This window comes from Saimiri boliviensis, chromosome 18 (assembly GCF_048565385.1).
Source record: "Saimiri boliviensis isolate mSaiBol1 chromosome 18, mSaiBol1.pri, whole genome shotgun sequence".
NCBI lineage: Eukaryota > Metazoa > Chordata > Mammalia > Primates > Cebidae > Saimiri > Saimiri boliviensis.
The window spans coordinates 565,967-587,477 of NC_133466.1; the positions used below are offsets into that span (position 1 = coordinate 565,967).

Genomic DNA, 21,511 nt, shown 5'->3' on the forward strand with positions numbered 1-21,511 from the left:
CCTTCGGGGACACTGTCATTCTGCTTTCCTTTGCAGGTTAAGGCGGCTTAGAAATGAGACGGCTCACCAGATGAAGGTTCAGCACTTCTACCAGCAGCTGCTGAGGTCTGTCATGCCCCACCCTTCTGTGTGCTCCCCGGTGACCTCTGACCCCGTCTCCGTCTGTCACACTGACAGCCCTTCATGCATCTGTGGTCTCTGCTGAGTTTCAGACGTGGTTTCAAGTTTGCAGTTCAGCCTCTGACCCTGATTTTTCCCCACCTGCCCCTTCCTGCTCCTAGGATGTGTGTGTGCTGCTCAGGGTCTCACTCACATACTGGCTAACCCACGGTGGTCTTTTCCTTCCAGTGATGTGGCGTGGGCATCTCTGGACCTGCCGTCCCTTGTGGCTGAGCACCTCCCTGGGAGGCAGGAGCATGTGTTTTGGAAGCTGGTGCTGGTGTTGCCGGATGGAGAAGAGCAGTCCCCAGGGAGTCCTGGCAGGTCAGGAAGGGTATCCCCTGTGGGGTTTCCAAGAGGTGGAGTGGACGGGAGCAGAGCTGTGAGCCAGGGCCGGGTATTCCTTTTATGTGTGATGGGAACTCTGAACCATAGTTTTAATGTTTTAATGCTTGGATTTACGGTCTGTTTTGCGCAGGATTTTATTTATTTATTTATTTTTTGAGACGGAGTTTCGCTCTTGTTACCCAGGCTGGAGTGCAATGGTGCAATCTCAGCTCACCGCAACTTTCGCCTCCTGGGTTCAGGCAATTCTCCTCCCTCAGCCTCCCGAGTAGCTGGGATTACAGGCACGCGCCACCATGCCCAGCTAATTTTTTGTATTTTGAGTAGAGACGGAGTTTCACCATGTTGACCAGGATGGTTTCAATCTCTTGACCTTGTGATCCACCCGCCTCGGCCTCCCAAAGTGCTGGGATTACAGGCTTGAGCCACCGCGCCCGGCCGAAACTTTTGGCATTTTAAAAACGAAAAAAAATTGACATGGCCTTATTTCCTGTAACTAGCATAGAGAATTCTTTTTTTGAGACAGAATCTCGCTGTGTCGCCAGGCTGGAGTGCAAAGGCACAATCTTGGCTCGCTGCAACTTCTGCCTCCTGGGTTCAAGTGATTCTCCTGCCTCAGCCTCCCAAGCAGCTGGGATTACAGGCTCCTGCCACCACGCCCAGCTAATTTTTATTTTTATTTTTTTGGTATTTTAGTAGAGATGGGGTTTCACCGTGCTAGCCAGGCTGGTCTCAATCTCCTGACCTTGTAGTCCACCCGCCTGGGCCTCCCAGAGTGCTGGGATTACAGGAGTGAGCCATTGCACTTGGCCAGAAGTCTTTTTTTTTTCCCAGTGTTTGAGCTGGAGTCTCACTTTGTCACCCAGGCTGGAGTACAGTGGCTTGGCTCACTGAAGCCTCCGCCTCCTGAGTTCAAGCTATTCTCCTGCATTAGTCTCTTGAGTAGCTGGGATTACATGTGCGCACCACCACGCCTGGCTAATTTTTTTATATTTTTAGTAGAGACGGGATTTTACCATGTTGGTCAGGCTGGTCTCGAAATCCTGACCTCATGATCCACCCGCCTCGGCCTCCCAAAGTGCTGGGCTTATAGGTGTGAGCCATTACTCCTGGCCAAGAAATCATAGTTGTTTTTTTTTTCTTTTTTTTTTTTGAGATGGAGTTTTGCTGTTGTTACCCAGACTGGAGTGCAATGGCACTATCTCGGCTCACCGCCAACCTCCGCCTCCTGGGTTCAAGCAATTCTCCTGCCTCAGCCTCCTGAGTAGCTGGGACTACAGGCACGCACCACCATGCCCAGCTAACTTTTTGTATTTTTAGTAGATACGGGGTTTCACCTTGTTGACCAGGATGGTCTCGATCTCTTGACCTCGTGATCCACCTGCCTCGGCCTCCCAAAGTGCTGGGATTATAGGTGTGAGCCACCACGCCTGGCCTGAAATCATAGTTTTAAAGCAACTACAGTTTCTTCTGAGACAGGGTCTTGCTTTGTTGTCATCTAGGCTGGAGGGCACTTATGTGATAATGACTCACTGAAGCCTTGATCTCCTGGGTTCAAATAACCTTCTCGCCTTAGCTTCCTGAGTAGCTGGAACTACAGGCGTGTGCCATCATGCCTGGCTAATGGTTTTTCTTTTTTGAAAGATGGGGTTTCACCGTGTTTCCCAGGCTGGTCTTGAATTTGTGGGCTAAAGCAATCCACGAGCTTTGGTTTCCCAAGGTTTTGGGATTACAGGCGTGAACCACCACGACCAGTTTACAGTTACTTTTTACGATAGTTTTATTGAAATGTTATTTACATACCATAAATTTCACCCATTTGTAAGTAAGCACATAATTAGATACTAGCGTAAAAAAAAAAAAAATTTCACCCATTTGAAGTGTACATTTCCGTGATTTTTAGATAAATCCACAGGGTTTTGCAACCATCACTGTGAAGAACTAATTCCAGAAAGCTTTTTAACTCAAGAAAGCTCGTATTCTTTTTTTTTTTTTTTTTTTTTTGAGATGGAGTCTTGCTCTGTTGCCCGGGCTGAAGTACAGTGGTGTGATCTGAGCTCACTGTAACCTCTGTTTCTCAGATTTAAGCAATTTTCTTGCCTCAGCCTTCCGAGTAGCTGTGATTACAAGTGCACACCAGTCTAATTTTTTATTTTTAGTAGAGATGGGGTTTCACCATCTTGGCCAGGCTGGTCTTGAACTCTTCACCTGAGGTGATGTGCCTGCCTTGGCCTCCCAAAGTGCTGGGATTACAGATGTGAGCCACCGTACCCAGCCTGAAACCACTGATCTGCTTTCTGTTTCCATAAATTTACCTATTCTAGACATCTTACATAAATGGAATCATATAATATGTAGCCTTTTGTGAATCTCACCTTTCCCTTATGGGATGTTTTCTAGACTTTTCCACGTTGAAGCATATGTTAGTGCTTCCTTTTCTGTGGCTGAATAATACTCCATTGTGTGAGTATACCTTATTTTTCCATCTATCGGTTGATAGGCATTTGGGTGGTTTCTGCTTTTTGGATACTGTGAAAAGACTCCTATGAATACTCATGTGTAAGTATTTGTGTGGACATGTGATTTATGATTCTCTTGGTTATATAGTTAGGAGTAGGATTGCTAATTGTATGGAAACTATATGTTTAAGTCTTTGAGGGATTGCCAAACCTTTCCATGATGGCTGCATCTTTAACATTCCTACCAGCAATGTATGAGGGTTTGAAGTTCTCTGAACACATTTCTTTTTAAACAACATTATCTAATTCCAGAATACTTTTTCACTTAAAAAGAAACCCCAGGCAAGCTTGGAACACATGCAGTAAGGAAAAAGAAAGAGAAAGTCATGATGTTCATCTCATAGGACAGCTGAACAAAAAAGAGTGTTGTGGCATTTTAAAAATATTTAAATGGCGATTCATTTTTCCTTTATTATTATTATTATTATTTAATTTTGAAACAAGGTCTCACTCTATCCCCCAGGCTGGAGTGCAGTGATGCAATCTTGGCTCTCTGCAACATGACCTCCTGGGCTCAAGTGGTCTTTCAGAGTAGCAGAGACTATGGGCATGCACCACCATGCCGAGCTAGGTTTTGTATTTTTTTTTTTTTTTTGTAAAGACAGGGTTTCGCCATATTGCCCAGGCTGGTCTTGAACTCCTGGCTCAAGCAATCCAGCTGCCTTGGCCTTCCAAAGTGCTGGGATTACAGGTGTGAGCCACCACGCCCAGCTGAGGATTCATTTCTTAAAATAGCTGTCTTGTGATTTGCTAAGTTCATATATCACTTAGGAATTCTTAAGGTCTCAGATATGAGAAATTCGATCTATAAAAAAATATGTATTTCAAACTCTAGGGATGTTTTCTCTTGCTGAAAATCTTAATGCCTCAGAATCTTAAGTCACATTAGAATGAGCCAGTTCTATGAGTGCTCCCTCCTGCTCAATTAAAAACAAGTAGAAGCCAGGTGTAGTGGCTCACAGCTGTAATCTCAGCAACTGGGGAGGCTGTGGAAGGATTGCTTGAGCCCAGGAGTTTGAAGCCAGCGTGAGCAACATCTATGTTGTGCTAACAAAACTTAGCAGAGGATGGTGGTCCGTACCTGTAGTCCCGGCTACTGAGGAGGCTGAGGCAGGAGGTTTGCTTGCTACAGTGAGCCGAGTTTGTATCACTGCACTGTACCCTGGGTGACGGTGAGACCCTATCTGGGGGGAGGGGAAGAACAAGTAAAGATCATTGCTCCATTTTAAAATGACAGCCTGTTTTGTGCAGGTCAACTTCATAGTGAGATTTGGTAACTTTGGACCTAGATCTGTGTGATATTTCTCTTTCTTCTTTTCCTGGAAGTCGTTATAATTCAAATTTAGAATTGGATTCTTCAAGTGTTTTTTTTTAAATCTATAGAATTCTGGCAAATTGGTTGAAAGTAAAGTTCATGGGAGATGATGGCTCGGTGGATGACATGTGCAGCGATGCTGGTGGGATTCAGACGCTTTCGCTTTTCAACTCTCTCAGCGGCAAAGGGGATCAGATGATTTCTGTGAATGTGTGTATAAAGGTGAATTATAATTACTTTGTGTTTACTTCTACGTTTTCATTACTTTCACTTACTCCAAGATATCATTGGAATCATGCAAATACCATTTATTCCCTAACGTGATTTTGAAAGACTGTGGGAGCTAAGAAGCAAGTATTATGTCTGTCATTTCTAGTGTCTTTTTAAAAATTATTTTTTTAAGCCAGTCAGATGTAGCAGTGGGCACTGCACCTAGCCTGCTTCTTTAGTTTTTCTATTTTAATACTATATATTGAATTTCCTAAGTGTAATCCGTATACAAAACTTTTTTAAAATGAGGAAATGTAAAAGAAGTGTAAAGATGATAACAGCCATCCATGCTCTTGCTGTTTTGAGGTGACAGTAACTTCTTGGTGCCCATTTTTCCCTTTTCCTATGATTACAAAGTTATATTTCATCTCCTGGAAATTATTTTACTGTTCCTGTTACCTTCATTTTCATTTTTAATGAAAGTAATGCTTCCATGTACTTAAAAATAAGTCAAATAATGCGACATGATTTAAAATGAGACATGGTAGCTCCTCCCTCCTCTCTACTCCTTTCTTCAGGGCCTCATTTTTCTCATGTTTCCAGATCACACACTTACACAGCCGTTTCTCAGTTTAGCCATTTCAGTGTTCTCTGCTGACTTCCCATTAATACAAATGTATTAGTTACCTATTCCTAAATAACAAATTACCCCTAACATAGCAGCGTAAAATGACATCTGTTACCAAATTTCTGTGGGTCAGGAATCCAGGTGTAGCCTAGCTTGGGTTCTCTGGCTCAAGGTTTCTCATGGGTGGGATTATGGTCTCATCTGAAAGCTTGATTGAAGGGTGTCTACTTCCCAGCTCATTCTAGTGAGCTGGCGGCAGGATTCACTTCCTTGCAGGCTATGGCGAGAGACTTCCTCACTTTCTGCCACCTGGGCCTCTCCCCAGCTGGCAGCATGGCAGCTGGCTTTCATCAGAGTGAGCAAGAGGTGAGCCAAGATGGAAGTCTGAGTGCTTGGATAACCTAAACTTATCCTGTTGCTTTTGTTGGGTTCTGTCTGTTAGAAGTGAGTGGCTAGGCCCAGCTCACAGGGCAGGAGATCACACAAGGGCTTGAACACTAGGTGGAGTCGGGGGGCCTTCTTGGCTGCTGCATACCACACTAGGTGCAGAGTGGCCTCCTGTGCCATGATCCCACTCAGCCTTCCACGTCTTCCCAGGATGGCTACACTGTCACTTTGTGAGCACACTCCAGTGAATGGGCTCTGTGACTCTACTTGCCTCAGAACCAGTAGTGTTCTTTGACCACAATTATTTTTTTCCTGCAAGAACTGGAGTTGCCTTATTGTCTCACTTAACATAGTTCTCTATCGCTTTAATTTTTACTGGGCGGGAGGGGAGGCGGTTGCTGTATATATCTCGGTAGACTTTTCCAAATGTTCTGTCACTTCCGTATTCTGATCCATCCATATTCCCTCTGTCCTGGAACGCTCACCTGTGGGCTGGTCTCCATCCACGCAGCATGTGTCTTCGTGCCATCATTGCAAGCACATGTCCCTGCTCCTCCACCTGGAAGCTCTGTGACGTTGGGCAAGTTCCCTAATGTCTCTGCCACCTATGTATGGATGGATACTCTACTTATTGTCCTATTTTACTCAGCAAAGCCAAAAGAAATTGCCCAAGCCTGTGCAGGTGCTGTGTGCTGGAGATGCTCATCTGGCTCTTGAGGATGGAGAGAGTCTGCACATGTAGGCTGCGTAGGACAATGCCTGGCACAGGCCAGGTACTTGCTCAGTGTTGCCATTAGCAGCAGCTGTGGTATTTTTTCTTGGTTCATCCCCTTGTTGGATGGTACATGTCATGGGAGGGGAATTTTCTGAGTCCTTTCCCTTATATAAATGATGTATTATTATTATTATTTTTTTTTTTTTTTTTTTTGAGACGGAGTTTCACTCTTGTTACCCAGGCTGGAGTGCAATGGCGCGATCTCGGCTCAACGCAACCTCCGCCTCCTGGGCTCAGGCAATTCTCCTGCCTCAGCCTCCTGAGTAGCTGGGATTATAGGCACGAGCCACCATGCCCAGCTAATTTTTTGTATTTTTAGTAGAGACGGGGTTTCACCATGTTGACCAGGACGGTCTCGATCTCTCAACCTCGTGATCCACCCGCCTCGGCCTCCCAAAGTGCTGGGATTACAGGCTTGGGCCACCGCGCCCGGCCTATTATTATTTTTTTTTATCGAGACAAGAGTCTCACTGTGTCGCCCATGCTGGAGTGCAGTGGTGCGATCTTGGCTCACTGCAACTTCTGCCTCCTGGATTCAAGCGATTCTCCTGCCTCAGCCTCCTGAGTAGCTGGGACTATAGGCCTGTGCCACCACGCCCGGCTAGTTTTTTGTATTTTTAGTAGAGACGGGGTTTCATTGTGTTAGCCAGAATGGTCTTGATCTCCTGACCTTGTGATCTGTCCACCTTGGCCTCCCAAAGTGCTGGGATTACAGGCGTGAGCCACTGCACCCAGCAAAAATGATTTTGTTGACAAAATAACTTAGGCTGGGGAAAGAAAAAAAGATTTATTTTATTCTCACATTTGCTTCATAGTTTAGCTAACGTTTGTAAAATTATAGGTAGAAAATTAGTTTCCTGGCTGTACATAGTGGGTTACACCTGCAATCCCAGCACTCTGGGAAGCCAAGGTAAGCAGATTGTTTTGAGTACAGGAGTTTGAGACCAGCTTGGGCAATGTAGTGAAACCCTGTATAAAATATACAAAAATTGGCCTGGCGTGGTGGCCCACGCCTGTAATCCCAGCACTCTGGGAGGCTGAGGTGGGCGGATCACGAGGTCAGGAGTTTGAGACCAGCCTGACCAACATTGTGAAACCCCCAATCTAGTAAAAATACAAAAATTAGCTGGGCGTGGTGGTGCGTGCTTGTAATCCCAGCTATTTAGGAGGCTGAGGCAGGAGAATTGCTTGAACTCGGGAGGCGGAGGTTGCAGTGAGCTGAGATCGGGCCATTGCACTCCAGCCTGGGCAACCGAGCGAGACTCTGTCTCAAAAAACAAAAAACAACAACAAAAAAAACCCCAAATTAGCTGTGCCTGTAGTTCTTGCAGCTTCAGAAGCTGAGGTGGGAAGACTGCTTGAACCCGGGAGTTTTCGAGGCTACAGTGAGCCGTGATCTCACCGCTGCACTCCAGCCTTGATTACAGAGGGAGACCCTGTCTTAAAAAAAGAAAAAAATTATTTTCCTTTCAGTTTTGCTCCACTGTCACCTAGCATCCACTGCTGCTGTTGAGGTGGAGTCTGAGACTGTTCCTGTTCCCTTCTGTGTGCCCTGGTTTTGTTTCTCTCCAGAAGCCTTTTTTCTCTGTTCATGGCATCCTAAAAATTCACTTTGTTATGCCTGGCACTGGACTTCCTTCACTCACTGTGCAGGGCTTAGCAGTCATGTTTTTATGACACTCACTTAATTTTTTTGAGATGGAGTCTTGCTCTTGTTGCCTAGGCTGGAGTGCAATGGCACAATTTTGGCTCACTGCAACCTCTGCCTCCTGAGTTCAAGTGATTCTCCTGCCTCAGCTTCCCGAATAGCTGGGACTACAGGTGCATGCCACCCTGCCTGGCTAATTTTTGTATTTTTAGTAGAGACAGGGTTTCACCATGTTGCCCAGGGTGGTCTTGATCTCCTGACCTCGTGATCCGCCTGCCTTGGCCTCCCAGAGCGCTGGGATTACAGGTGTGAGCCACCATGTCCAATCTCTATTTTCTTTTCTCTCTTGAGCCTCTGTTCGATGTTAGATCTCATCATCTGATCCTTTGAGTTTCTTATCCTTTCCTATCCTATTTTCAATCTTTTCTCCTCCTACTGTGTTCTGGAAGATTACCTTGACTTTGTTTTCCAGTTGTTCTACTGATTTTTTTCTTCCATTTATATTATTTCCTCTTCTTATGTTGACTTTTTCATAGCATCTTATTTTTTGGATGCATTATATCTTTCCGAGGAAATTAGGGTTTTGGGGTTTAAGTTTTCTTTGGTTCATGCATTATCTGGTTCCTCTTTTTTCCGCCCCTCTTACGTTATTCTAGTTTATCTCTTTTATGTTGGAGGCTCTCCTCAGATACCTTACCCAAGGCTGGCTGTCTATAACTGAGTGAGGCCCTACAAGGCTGGCCAAGAAGTTCTGTGTTCAGGGTGGGGTGGGAGGTAGCTAAATGGCAAGCCAGCCTTTTTGGAGGGACTCGCAAATTTCTGGATCTGAATGTCTGTTCCCTAGACGGTTCAGTTTTTCTGGAAAGAACTTGTGCCTTCTGCTTCCTGAAGAGCTGCTGGTATTCTCAGGGTAGGGTCGGGAGTGGTTTGACACTGAGTCCCTTCCACCGTGCCTGACCACGCCCCTGCATCAGAATCCCCTCAGGACTCCTGTTCAGGGGCCCAGGGCGACTAGTTGTACATAAGGTTGCCTGCAGTGGTGGGTGCCTATAGGCCAGGCTCTGAACTTCACCTTTGGCTCCTGGTATCTGCAGGGCCTGGATATATAGGGCTTTTGCAGGTTCAGTCAACCTGGCTCCCTCCACACCCACACCTGCAGCCTTTAGGTATGGCTTCCTCTTCTTCCCTAACCCAGGGATTGGACCCATCTACTTGCTGCTTTCTAGAAATGTATCAGAATCCCTCATCTGCTGCTAGCTTGCCTTCCCTCTTTATGTTGTTATGGGCTTAAAGTTTTGTTTATTTTTATGGAGATGGGGTCTTGATATGTTGCCCAGGCTGGTCTTGAACTCCTGGCCTCAAACAGTTTTCCTGCCTTGGCCTCCTTATGTGCCGGGATGACAGACATGGGCCACTTTGTCTAGCTTTAACTGTTTTTATACCTGTTTCAGGTTAATTAAAATTTTAGTAATATAGTCAAACATAATTCTAGGTGGAGACTAAATTACCTGTTGAACTGGCCATTTCTTACACTAATTCTGTTGCATTAATTCTGTTGTTTTTGTTTCTACGAATTTAAAACATGAACATGGGCAGGCGCAGTGGCTCATGCCTGTAATCCCAGCACTTTGGTAGGCCAAGGTGGGCTGATCACTTGAGGTCAGGTGTTCAAGGCCAGTCTGGCCAACATGGTGAAACCCCATCTCCATTAAAAATACAAAAATTAGTTGGGCATGGTTGTGGGCGCCTGTAGTCCCAGCTACTCAGGAGTCTGAGGCAGAATTGCTTGAATCCAGGAGGCAGAGGTTGCAGTGAGCTGAGATTATGCCACAGCAATCCAGTCTGGGCAACAGAGTGAGACACTGTCTCAAAAGAAAAAAAATATGAATATGTTTTCTATCTGAAGGTCAGATATAGAAATTATTTTTCTAGGGCGATTGTCATCTGGATATATGAAGAAAGAATGTTATTTGATATTTCTTTTGGAAATCTGAACCTGGGCATGGTGGCTCCTCAATCCTGTAATCTCAGCTACTCAGGAGGCTGAAGCAGGAGGACTGTTTGAGCCTAGGAGTTCAAGACCAGCCTGGGCAACATAAAAAGACCCCCTTCTCAATAAAAAAGAAAAAAAATGGTTGGAGGGGTCTTTGCTAACAATTGGATTTAGGGAAAGAGGTGCCAGGAATGAAATTAACTACAGGAAGTAAGATAACTGTAGGGTATGCCCAGCTGTGCCCTTGGAAGCCTGTCTGGAGTGCAGTCAGTGTTTAGCGCATAGAGAGCTCTGGCTGCACTTGCTCTGGGGCAGATGAGTACTGCTGATGTGTCCTGTGGTGCGTCTATCCTGATGATCTTGATGCACTTGCAGGTGACCCATGGTGCCCTCAGTGATGGCGCCATTGATGCTGTGGAGACACAGAAGGACCTCCTGGGAGCCAGTGGGCTCATGCTGCTGCTCCCCCCCAAAGTGAAGAGTGAGGACGTCGCAGAGGAGGATGTGTACTGGCTGTCGGCCTTGCTGCAGCTCAAGCAGCTCCTGCAGGCCAAGCCCTTCCAGCCTGCACTTCCGCTGGTGGTTCTTGTGCCCAGCTCAGGAGGGGACGCCGTTGAGACGGAAGTAGAGGATGGTCTGTGAAGGAAGTCTTGTTTATGAATCAGCATTGTTTAATAAAGGGGTGGACGCTTGGTCTGAGGATGGTCCAGTAGTGTGGGGTCAGGAATCACTGAGACAGCAACCCTTATAGGACTGTCCACTGCAGGACTGGGGTGGGTCAGCACAGTGAGTTGTGTTAGCAGATGTGCTGAGAGCAGAATGCGTGTGACCTTCATCTCTTTCTGTTAAAGGTCTGATGCTCCAGGACTTGGTTTCAGCTAAGCTGATTTCAGATTACACTGTTAAGGAGATCCCTGATTCCATTAATGATCTACAGGGTTCAACTAAGGTAAGCTTTCATCATTTTTATCGGTCCGTCAGGGTATTTTGATTTTTCCCCTTTTGCTGTGTCTTGAATTGAGCATATATTAGCATTAGCATTTTTTTTTTCTTTTTTTCTTAAGACAGAGTTTTATTCTGTCACCCTGTGTGGCATGATAGCTCCCTGCAGCCTCAACTACTGGGCTCACGCAGTCTTCCCACTTCAGCCTCCCAAGTATATGGGACTACCGTGGTATGCCACTGCGCCTGGCAGCAGGTGTGTGTTTTATAGATAACTTTCTAAAAACATAAGCAGAAATCAAAAGATAAAATTTGCCCAGTCCTGCTATCTGCAAATTAAATCGTTCATGTAAAATTTTTTAGTGTTTTTGTTTCTATGAATTTAAAATATGAACATATATTTGCAGGTCAGATATAGACATTATTTTTCTAGGGTGATTGTCCTCTGAATGTATTAAGAAATAATGTTATTTGATGTTTCCTTTGAAAAGGAAGTCTGAAGCTGGGCATGGTGTCTCCTCAAACCTGTAATCTCAGCTGCTTGGGAGGTTGAAGCAAGAGGACTGCTTGAGCCCAAGAGTTGGAGACTAGCCTGGCGCAACATAGGGAGACCCCCTTCTCAAAAGAAAAAAGAAAGGCAGCGGGAGTCTTTGCTAACAATTTAGAGAAAGAGGTGCCAGGAATTAAAATAACTACAGGAAGTAAGATAACTATGGTGTGATGGCATCTTGGCACATAGTGAAGCTTTTAGTCCTTCCAAAAATCAGAAGACATGGCTTCCATTTCTGTGCATGGCAAAGAGGATGTTCAGGGTTGGTTTCCTGAGGGCCTGGGCCCTTCCACGGGGGCGAGCATGCAGGTCACATTCCTCCTCAGGCCGGATGGGATCTGGGGGCCTCTCATTAGTTCCTCTGCTGAACATGTCTCCAGAGCCCTAGAAGGCTAAACTCAACTGCAAAGGACACTTCTGTTCCCCTTCCTACCGCAGCTGAGAGCCCAGTACTCTGGTGTTACTTGCTGTGGGCAACCTTGGGGAATCAAGCTGTTCCAGAAAGCTGTTTTTGAAAAAACAGTGTGATGTTCAACCAAGTCTCTTCTGAATGTCTTTGCTCTCAGGTTTTGCAAGCGGTGCAGTGGCTGGTTTCCCATTGCCCCCATTCCCTTGACCTTTGCTGCCAGACTCTCATTCAGTATGTTGAAGATGGGATTGGCCGTGAGTTTAGTGGCCGCTTTTTCCATGACCGAAGAGAGAGGCGTCTGGGTGGCCTTCCTTCGCAGGAGCCTGGCGCCATCATTGAGCTGTTTAACAGTGTGCTGCAGTTCCTGGCTTCCGTGGTGTCCTCTGAACAGCTGTGTGACCTGTCCTGGCCTGTCACTGAGTTTGCTGAGGTGGGGGGCAGCCGGCTGCTTCCTCACCTGCACTGGAATGCCCCAGAGCACCTGGCCTGGCTGAAGCAGGCTGTGCTCGGGTTCCAGCTTCCGCAGATGGACCTTCCGCCGCTGGGGGGTAAGTGCTTGTGCTGGGAGGAGCAGTGAGTGGCTGCAGCTGAGCCTCAGGCTTCCTTCTCACTGTAGTGACCACCCAGCAGGTGTTGGACACCAGTGTGAGGGCTGCACATCCACCTCCACTGGGCACATGGGGCGTCCCTACAGTGTGTTTGCCTGTACCTTCCTTTGGGTTCATGGGTCAGAACAAGCTGGGTTTTGTGAAGTGGGGGCTGTTGGCCTTTCCTGACCGACAGAGCAGTCCATGGGAGTTCACTTGCCTCAGGAGGAAAGTGGCAGGTGGTACAACCCTGATCCTGTCCTGCCTGCCTCACATGGTCCCTGTTTTCAAAACAGACGAGCCAGGGGCAAAGAGCATGGGGACCATGTAGCCCTGTCCCCAAGCCACAGCCATGGCACTCAGTGCTGATTTAATGTTACTTCTTTGTCAAAGAAGTTTTGTTCTGTGGCTCTGGCTGGGCCCCTGTTTCTGGCTGAGGTCTCTGAGCTGTCCTATAGGCCATCTGGCTGGCTCAAGCTCAGTGTGGCATAGGGCTGCTCCTTCCCATGCAGACATTGTCAGAAGGGAATGAGCTGCTTATTTGGTGGAAGTCATGGCATTAGCATAGACACTCCCCTTTGGGCCTCAGGTGCCCTTCTAAATTGTGAGGTGTGGTCTGTAGTACCTCTAACCCATGCTCATTGAAGGAATCCAAAGGGAAGCAAACCACTCACTGCAAGCCCTTAGTGTTCTGACTAGGTTGGGGTTCACCAAAATAAGCTAAGACAACTTATACCAGACTTACCTGGGTGCTTGTAAAATACAGATTCCTGGCTGGGCGCAGTGGCTCATGCCTGTAATCCCAGCACTTTGGGAGGCCGAGGCGGGCGGATCACGAGGTCAAGAGATCGAGACCATCCTGGCCAACATGGTGAAACCCTGTCTCTACTAAAAATACAAAAAAATTAGCTGGGTGTGGTGGCGTGCGCCTGTGGTCCCAGCTACTCAGGAGGCTGAGGCAGGAGAATTGCTTGAACCCGGGAGGCGGAGGTTGCAGTGAGCTAAGGTCGTGCCACTGCACTCCAGCCTGGCACCTGGTGACAGAGTGAGACTCTGTCTCAAAAAAAAAGAAAAGATTCCTAGGCACAAGTAGAGTTTCTGGGTATGGTGTACCTTTGCTATCAACACTGTTTAGGGGGACTGTCTGCATCCCTCACCCAAACCCTGGGAGCAAGCTGCTCTTCCCCTCAACAACTGTGGTTCTGCTATGTTTAGAAAGCAGACTTCTCAACTTCACAGTTGCCTTCTCCTAAGAAAATAGAGTTAAAAATATTTTCATATACATTTTCCCCTGTACTTTGGCCAAACCTGTAACTAATGAGGCACTTTCTCCTCAGCCCCCTGGCTCCCCGTGTGCTCCATGGTTGTGCAGTACGCCTCTCAGATCCCCAGCTCATGCCAGACGCAGCCTGTCCTCCAGTCCCAGGTGGAGAACCTGCTCTGCAGAACCTACCGTAGGTGGAAGAGCAAGAGCCCCTCCGCAGTCCATGGGGCAGGCCCCTCCATCATGGAGATCCCATGGGATGATCTCATCGCCTTGTGTGTCAACCACAAGCTGAGAGACTGGACACCCCCCCGGCTTCCTGTTACATCAGGTAGTTAGACCATGGTGCAGTGCGATCAGCACCTCACAAGACTTTCTGGTACAGTTTCTGCAAAGGAAGATGTTTACTTGATGTTGCTTCTTTTCTCTCGAGTCCCTACCCTTCTTTTCCTTAGGACTTCCTCCTTCAAGTCAGTGACTTAGAAACATTGAAAACAAGCTAAGAAGGTTCCAATAGAGCCTGAACTCACCTCCCTGAAACAGGCTTCCTAGGCTGGCTCTTAGAGAGGATTCTGTGGCTTTTGAGTAGTCATTACTGGCCCTGCCAGTCTGGATGTCAGCCTGTCTGGACTTTGAGTGACGCATGGACACTGGGAGCCTATTTAATCAAAGTATGGTAGTCACATAATTGTGTGACTTTAATTAATCGAAGGACTTGCCCTTAAATCAGTGAATTTAAGCACATGCCAAATGGCCACCTGCTGCTCTTTATATATTATTTTTACCTGGTTTTCTTTTTGTTTTTTGAGACGGGCTTGCTGTGTTGCTCAGACTGATCTCTATCTGTTTTTGTATTGTTTTCTCAGAGGCGCTAAGTGAAGATGGTCAGATATGTGTATATTTTTTTAAAAACCATTTGAAAAAATATGATGTTCCTTTGTCATGGGAACAAGCCAGATTGCAGACACAGAAGGAGCTACAGCTGACAGAAGGACGGTGAGATTCATGTTCAGTATGTTTCTGTTGCTTGCTAAACTGTATTTTTCTTCCAAAGTACACAGAAATTAACATCCTACATGCCAAATCCAGTCCATTGTGGGCAGATTGTGTCAAACCCTCAAGGAACAGGTCATTCCCATGCGGTAGAAACTCTTCTAGAGCAAAGTTAGAAGCATTTCACTTCATTTATCTGGCAAACCTGACCCTGAAATCAACCTAACTAGGAGAATGCAGCAGACATTTCATCTCACTTCCAAATCTGGTTCCAAAGCACGGTACCTAAAAAGTTCACAAGTATGCTTTCTCCCAGGGTAAACAATAACAGTGAAAATGTATTAATGTAATTTATTGCCATAATAGAAAAATAAGTGGCCATTGTAGCAGGTGTTGAAATACATTTCTTAAAACTTACACCCATTCCCAATAAAATTTCTTTATTTTGGGTAATTTCTTTAGCTCGGGTTAAAAAAAAAAAAGTCCTAACCCGATAAGGCTACCTAACATAAAACTACCAAAAGGCAGGGGGTGGGAACGTGCTTCTTGAACATTAGGAACACTGGAGTCAGAACCAACCTGTTGTCCTGGCTACTATTCACTATTGTCTTGGAAATTCTGACCAGCGCAGGGTTGGGATATGGCACAAATACCGAAAGGAAGGAGAAACTGTCATTTCCAGACAGTACAGTTGTCGATCCAAGATAATCGGTCAAGCCCATAGAACTATTCTGAATTCAGCAAGTTGATGAGATAGACAGACCCACAACATGTTAAAAAAAAAAAAAAAGAAAAGAAAAGAAAGAAAAAAGCCTGATTCACAACATGAGTTTCTCAGGGCCTGCATGTACAAAGGAAACCTGAGCCATTGAGGTACAGACTAGGTTGTTTACAGGACGATACAATGCTGTGAAGATGTCAGTTCTGGTATTGATAAGTTCTAAAATTCATCAAGATAAGAAAATATTCAGCAATTGCTAAGAAAGTTTTAAATAAGCTTAACAAGGTTTGCTTGGCCTGATATCAAAACATATAGAAAAGGCTCCAGTACTTAAAACCACGTGGGGAAGCCAGAATAGATGAATGGATCAGAATAAAGAGTCAAGAAATAGAACCACGTGTGACAAAAGTGTTATGCCAAATTATTGAAATTAGTGGGGAAAGGACAAACATTGGCATATGTTTAGAGAAAAATGTTAGATGCCTTCTCTCATCATTTGTAAAATTACTTCCAAAGCTAAATATAAAAAATAAGGACCTTGCCAATATTAGGGAAAAACAGAATCTGGAACCCTGGGGCGGGAAGGAAGACATGAAGCAGAGAAGCTCCAAAAGCTGCCTCGTGAGAGCAGAAGCTTCCAAGAGGAACAGGCAGTCTCGATGCCTCTGTGCATGAGGGTTACTACGGTGCAGGGGCTGCCTTCCCTCTTTGCCCTACTCCCTGACTTGAGGGAAGCCTGGAAGCAGGCCAGGCCAGCATGAGCTGTCCCAGGAGGGCACGTGTCTGAGGCACATGTTCTTACATGTTAAAGCACGTGTGCAATTGTATCTATATGCTTTACATGATGCTGTAGAAATATTTTCTCTTGACCATAAGCATTTCAAATCATGTACTTACAGTTTGGGAATAAAGACTTTTCACGCTTCTGCAAACAATTTTCCCATACCATTGCTTCACATGGACGGTAACTGGAAGAGGAGCACAGAGCGTGGTCGAGAGGGAAGGATTCCCAGCACAGAGGATCTGATGCGAGGAGCTTCTGCCGAGGAGCGCCTGACACAGTGTTTGTCAAGCAGTCTGCTGCTGGAGAAAGAGGAGAACAAGAGGTGAAGTCCACTTCCTTTGAATTCGTGTGTATTGTTTAATCCACTTTATGCAGTGAGGGGAGACTGGCTATTGCTTGATTGATGATACAAGACAACCAGGATGGAGAAGGGCAGGTGGGTTATTAGCAACAGTTGTCGTGGTGTGACTGTTTAAAAGCTCTTTGAAGACAGAAGCAGTACTATAGATAGTATGTTTTTAACTGTTTTATATTGAAGTGAATTTCATTTATTATTTATTGTTGAAAGTCAGCGTTAAGTTTTTGTGGGAGATTCATGTGGCTAAGTCTACTCAGAAGATGGTGAGTGCTGAACAGTATGGCTGGCTACAGGCACCCTGACCTGGGGTGGATCGTCCCATGCTGTGACTAGGCAGCAGCTGAGCTGCCCCTCTCTGCATTGCCCACACCCCTCCCTTCCATGCATATCTTTGCTTTCATCTGATGGTCATGTTTACCATTTTACTGAGAAGTAGAACCAGGAATGAGGGACCTTCCACAGGTTATCCTCTGCCTTCCCTTCCCTCCCAGCCACATCCAGCATCATCCCTGTACCCCCTTCCTAACCCCTCTTGTTGCTAGAAAGGAACCATCCAGCTCTTAGTCAAAGTCAGTCCTTTACTGGGCTGGCATATCATCTCCTGCTCACCCAAGGACATTCGTTCTGTGAGATCCCTCTTGTGTTACCACCCCTCCCCATACTAATGGTACCCATCAGCAACACACAGGCATGAAACATGCTGGCATTTCTCCCTAACTTGGGCCCATTTCCCTCTTTAGCCACCACTCCATGTTTCTGCCCTTATAATAGTAAAACTCAAAAACACTTGTGACACTTACTTCTTCAGCCTTCTTTCCCATCCCTGCAGGCAACTCAGGGCTGAACATGACCGTGAACTCCAGTCCCTGGCAGCATCCCATACTTGATCCCCCCTCCTTGCTCCTAAGATGTCTGTATGCCCCCTCTTACCCTGCTGGTTCCTCCTTATCCCACAGCTGCCCCTGGATTCATTCTCTCAACTTCTCCTCTGCATCATCTGTACCTGTTCCTCGGAGATTTCATCCAGGTCCATGGATTTTTAAATAACATCAGTATCTGACAACTCCAAATTTGTATCTCAAACCTGTCAACTCCAGACTTGAACATCCTACTGCTTCTTTGAAATGTTCATTAGACATCTACTGGATGTCTGGTAGCCACTGCAAAGTTAACACATCCCAAATCCAGTTCTTGACTTTGTCCTAACCAACCCCTTCCTTTGGTGGTCGTCTCTGTTGATGGCGGCTCCATCCTTCCAGCTATCTAAATCAGGTGCCTTGGAATCATCCTCTCACATCATCCCACTCACATATCCTATTGGCTCTATTAAAAATGTATTTACAATTGGACCAGTTGTTATGGCTTCCATGGCTACCACTTGGCTCAATCCACTATCATCTTCCTTCTGGATTATTATAGTAGGCTGTAGTTCAGTCTTGGTAGACCTGGTGGGTGCCTTTCAGGTGAGTTAAGATGGAGGTTGTGTCCCTTGCTTGCTCACAGCCTCTCAGTGGTTTCCTTCTTTCACCTGGAATCAAAGGCAGATTTTACAAGGGTGGCCAGGGCCCTGAGTGATCTGTTCCACATTTCCTCTCTGACCTCTGCTCCATCCTTGAACATGGTGAGCCGTGCACAGTTGGGCCTTTGAGTTTGCTGTTCCTTTTGTCTGTGGTTGTTCAGCCCCTCCATTCTCCCCAGCATCCCCATGGTTGGTCTCATACGCACTTCAGATCTCTGCTCAAATGTCTGCTTCTATTAGTCCCTCCTTGCCCATCCCCGACCTTCCTGTTTCCATGGCCTGGTTTTGTCTTTCTCTTCCTCAGACCGTTTCTCTTGTTATGTGTCCCTTGTCTGTCTCCCCTCACTAAAGGATAAATTGCGTAGGGCAGGGCTTCTGTTTTGTTTCAGTGCAGTATTCCTTGTACCTAGGATGATGCCTAGCATTTGGAGGAGGCTTGATAAATACGTGTTGGAAGAATGAATGAATGTCCAATTTCTAGAATTAGTGTCTGTAAGTGGTTTTGGATGACATCTTTTTTTCTTTCTTTCTTTCTTTTTTTTTAATTAGAGTCTTGCTCTGTTGCCCAGGCTAGAGTGCAGTGGCATAATCTCGGCTTACTACAACCTCCACCTCCCAGGTTCAAGTGATTCTCCTGCCTCAGCCTCCCAAGTAGCTGGGACTACAGGTGCCTGTTACCGTGCCTGGCTAATTTTTGTATTTTTAGTAGAGATGGGGTTTCACCATGTTGGCCAGGCTGGTCTTGAACTCCTGATCCACACGCCTCGGCTTCCTAAAGTGCTGGGATTATAGGCATGAGCCACTGTACCTGGCCAAGATGGTTTTTCTTGAAAAGACCGGTATATGAAAGTAGACGGCTCTGGAGTACGTTAGGTGGCAGTGGGATATTATTTTGAGTTAATTGTAAGCTATAAGCGCAATCCACACATTTGGAAAATGTCAGAAGAATTACAGATGCATAAAACCAAACTAAAGAAGATAAGCCAAACAGGACGATTAAAAATAATGTTAAGTAACACACAGAAGCAGTTGTTTTTGGATTAATGCCACTTTTTCATTAAATATAAATTGGATTTATAAATTAAAGGGAAGTTTTTTTTGGTTTTTTTTTTTTTGAGATGGAGTTTTGCTCTCATTGCCCTGGCTGGAGTGCAATGATGTAATCTTGGCTCACTGCAACCTCGGGCTCCCATGTTCAAGCAATTCTCCTGCCTCAGCCTCCTGAGTAGCTGGGATTATGGAGACCTGCCATCAGACCCGGCTAATTTTTGTATTTTTAGTATAGATGGGGCTTCACCATGTTGGTCAGGCTGGTTTCAAACTCCTGACCTCAGGTGATCTGCCTGCCTTGGCTTCCCAGTGTGCTGAGATTACAGGCGTGAGCCATCACGCCCAGCCTAGTTCTTTTTTTAAATTAAGCTTTATCATAGGAAGTTACTAAATTTTCAATAAGTACATTTCTACTTCTCAGTTGATGTCATCTCTAACATTCTTAGTAAAAAGCAAAGGCCTAAGGCTGGGTGTGGTGGCTCATGCCTATAATCCCAGCACTTTGGGAGACTGAGGTGGGCAGGTGGCTCATGCCTCTGATCCCAGCACTTTGGGATGTCTTGGTGGGCAGATCACTTGACCACAGGAGTTGGAGACCAGCCTGGCAACACAGCAAAACCCGGTTTCCACAAAAATTAGCTGGGTGTGGTGGTGTGCACCTGTAGTCCCAACTGCTTGGGGGGCTGAGGTGGGAGGATCATTTGAGCTTGGGAGGTCAAGGTTGCAGTAAGCCAAGATCGTGACACTGCGTTCCAGCCTGGACAACAGAGCAAGACCTTTTCTTTTTTTTTTTTTTTCTTTTTTTTTTTTTTGAGATGGAGTTTCGCCCTTGTTACCCAGGCTGGAGTGCAATGGCGCGATCTCAGCTCACCGCAACCTCCGCCTCCTGGGCTCAGGCAATTCTCCTGCCTCAGCCTCCTGAGTAGCTCGGATTACAGGCACGTGCCACCATGCCCAGCTAATTTTTTGCACTTTTTAGTAGAGACGGGGTTTCACCATGTTGACCAGGATGGTCTCGATCTGTCGACCTCGTGATCCACCCGCCTCGGCCTCCCAAAGTGCTGGGATTACAGGCTTGAGCCACTGCGCCCGGCATAGCAAGACCTTTTCAAAAATAATAATAATAAAATTGGCTGGGTCAGTGGCTCATGCCTGTAATCCCAACACTTTGGAAGGCTGAGGTGGACAGATCACCTGAGGTCAGGAGTTCAAGACCAGCTTGAGCAATATGGTAAAACCCTGTCTTTACTAAAAGTACAAAAAATTAGCTGGGCATGGCAGCATGTGCCTGTAATCCCAGTTACTCAGGAGGCTGAGGCAGGACAATCACCTGAACCCGGGAGGCAGAGGTTGCATAGACCCGAGATCACCCCATTGCACTCTAGCCTGGACAACAGAGTGAGACTCCATCTGAAAAAATTAATTAATAAATTAATAAAATTAAAAACAGAGGCTCAAAAAGTTTTTAAGTATATATAGAAGATTAATGAACAATTGTTAACTTCCTAATGCTCAAATATTTTTAAATTTATGATCATATATTGTTTCAGGTTTGAAGATCAACTTCAGCAATGGTTGTCTGAAGACTCAGGAGCATTTACGGATTTAACTTCCCTTCCCCTCTATCTTCCTCAGACTCTAGTGTCTGTTTCTCACAATATTGAACCTGTGATGAAAACATCTATAACTACTAGCCCACAGGTGAGAAGAAAGTATACGTTTGTTATTTACGTAAGAATTAAAGATTGAGAGAATGGCTGGGAAAAATTTATCCTATGATGTTGTGATGACCAACAAATTATTAGCTAAAATTAGACCCTTTCTTAAACTTTAATCATATCATTGTTACAGAGACCCAAGTGATTTTGAGTTTCTGCCTATGAAATAAATGAATAATAGAAATGAAATATTCCTAAGAACTGAATAAGACCTGTAACTGCTGATGTGTAGTTAAGGGCATTAAGATCCGAGGCGGGTGGATCACGAGGTCGAGAGATCGAGACCAGCCTGGTCAACAAGGTGAAACCCCGTCTCTACTAAAGGTGCAAAAAACTAGCTGGGCGTGGTGGCGCGTGCCTGTAATCCCAGCTACTCAGGAGGCTGAGGCAGGAGAATTGCCTGAACCCAGGAGGCGGAGGTTGCGGTGAGCCGAGATCGCGCCATTGCACTCCAGCCTGGGTAACAAGGGCGAAACTCCATCTAAAAAAAAAAAAAAAAAAAAAAAAAAAAAGGGCATTAAGGTGATGACAGCAGCTTCTGTCAGAGCAAATTTTGTTTGAGCTTTGGGATTACCCAGAGCTCCTTTCTGAGATTAATTTTTCTATTTTCTTTTTCTTTTTTTTTTTTTTTTTTTTT

At 45.7% G+C, this 21,511-nt stretch overlaps 1 protein-coding gene across 2 annotated transcripts in view; it reads left to right on the forward strand.

Moving 5' to 3' along the window:
* MCM3AP (minichromosome maintenance complex component 3 associated protein) overlaps positions 1–21,511 on the forward strand; it is a 57,094-nt gene that overhangs the window by 33,951 nt on the left and 1,632 nt on the right. For both annotated transcript variants that reach the window (XM_039480428.2, XM_010350067.3), the window contains exons 19-28: positions 37–105; positions 349–483; positions 4,407–4,560; positions 10,355–10,613; positions 10,831–10,928; positions 12,038–12,428; positions 13,805–14,062; positions 14,598–14,727; positions 16,345–16,551; positions 20,707–20,857. In XM_039480428.2, the coding sequence (XP_039336362.1) occupies positions 37–105; positions 349–483; positions 4,407–4,560; positions 10,355–10,613; positions 10,831–10,928; positions 12,038–12,428; positions 13,805–14,062; positions 14,598–14,727; positions 16,345–16,551; positions 20,707–20,857 (1,852 nt within the window). The remainder of the gene's footprint in view (positions 1–36; positions 106–348; positions 484–4,406; positions 4,561–10,354; positions 10,614–10,830; positions 10,929–12,037; positions 12,429–13,804; positions 14,063–14,597; positions 14,728–16,344; positions 16,552–20,706; positions 20,858–21,511) is intronic.